Source organism: Bison bison, unplaced genomic scaffold (assembly GCF_000754665.1).
Source record: "Bison bison bison isolate TAMUID 2011002044 unplaced genomic scaffold, Bison_UMD1.0 scf7180017864263, whole genome shotgun sequence".
Taxonomy (NCBI): domain Eukaryota; kingdom Metazoa; phylum Chordata; class Mammalia; order Artiodactyla; family Bovidae; genus Bison; species Bison bison.
In genome coordinates this window covers 2,842,477-2,843,446 of record NW_011494835.1, presented here as the reverse complement: position 1 = coordinate 2,843,446, position 970 = coordinate 2,842,477, and the positions used below count along the sequence as shown (strand labels likewise).

Here is a 970-nt window from a genome sequence, read left to right as displayed (position 1 = left end):
CCACAAGGCTGTTCAGGGACCCCTCGGGCAGGTGGCTTTCCTTGGGCAAGCCCGGGGCCTCCGGGCTCGGCCCGGGCTCCACGCAGACATTGGTGTTCATGGTGCAAGGGGGAAAGAAGGGGTGCAGGGTGGAAGTGGGGACCGTCTGGTCCGACACCTGGGTGGGGAAGGGGGGAGTGGGGGGGAGGAAGGGGTGATGGTGATGTTGGGGTGGGGGCCGAGGCGGGAGGGGAAAGTGGGTCCAGGTGGGGAGAGCAAGGTGAGGACTGCTTTATTCCTCTCTGGGGCGCATTTCCACAGACGGTGAATTCCCAGGCAGCGTCTTCCTTTGCATTATCCTCCAACTGTTACAACTAAAATAAAGAAAGTCATTCCAACGAGCTGCACGAGGAAAAAGATGAAAAAATAAACAGCCTCCCTCACTACCCCACCGCAGACACAGAAAGCTCCCACATTCTTCGTCAGGTCGTTTGCATAACAATCATCAAGACGTGACACCCCCCCTCCTCATTCCCATCCTTCCCCCACGCTCCCAACCCCGATCCCTCCCTCCCCAGAGCACACCACGGCTCCTCCCCCCTATTCTTATAAGCCTCCTGAGAAAATGTATTAATAGCCAGGATACCCAGGGTAGAGGAAAGACGGGGGTGACAAATGCCGAGGGAAAAGGGCAATTGGAGTGCTAAAGACATGCAAATCAGGGGTGGGAGGGCGATACTACCTATAAGCAGAGGGCATTTAAACACTATGAAATGTGTGAACAAGTGCTGCCTGGGCATGCAAATGCTCTAAAGTAGAAAACAGCTATGGCCCTATGAGGAAAATGAACAGGAAATTAGCAAATGAAGTACTGAGAAAGTCTACAATACATCCGAGTATAAACTGTAAGCAAACACAATACAACTGAGAGCTAAGAGACTGCCCACATACAATCTGAACTAAAGAGGCAGGGAAAAAAGAACTACCAGCT

At 52.7% G+C, this 970-nt stretch overlaps 1 protein-coding gene across 1 annotated transcript in view; it reads right to left on the bottom strand.

The window, feature by feature from the left end:
• Positions 1–100, bottom strand: part of CXXC4 (CXXC finger protein 4) — a 22,870-nt gene extending 22,770 nt beyond the window's left edge. Inside the window, exon 1 of the mRNA XM_010848348.1 lies at positions 5–100. Within this exon, the coding sequence (XP_010846650.1) occupies positions 5–100 (96 nt within the window). The remainder of the gene's footprint in view (positions 1–4) is intronic.
• Between the last annotated feature and the right edge of the window lie 870 nt (positions 101–970).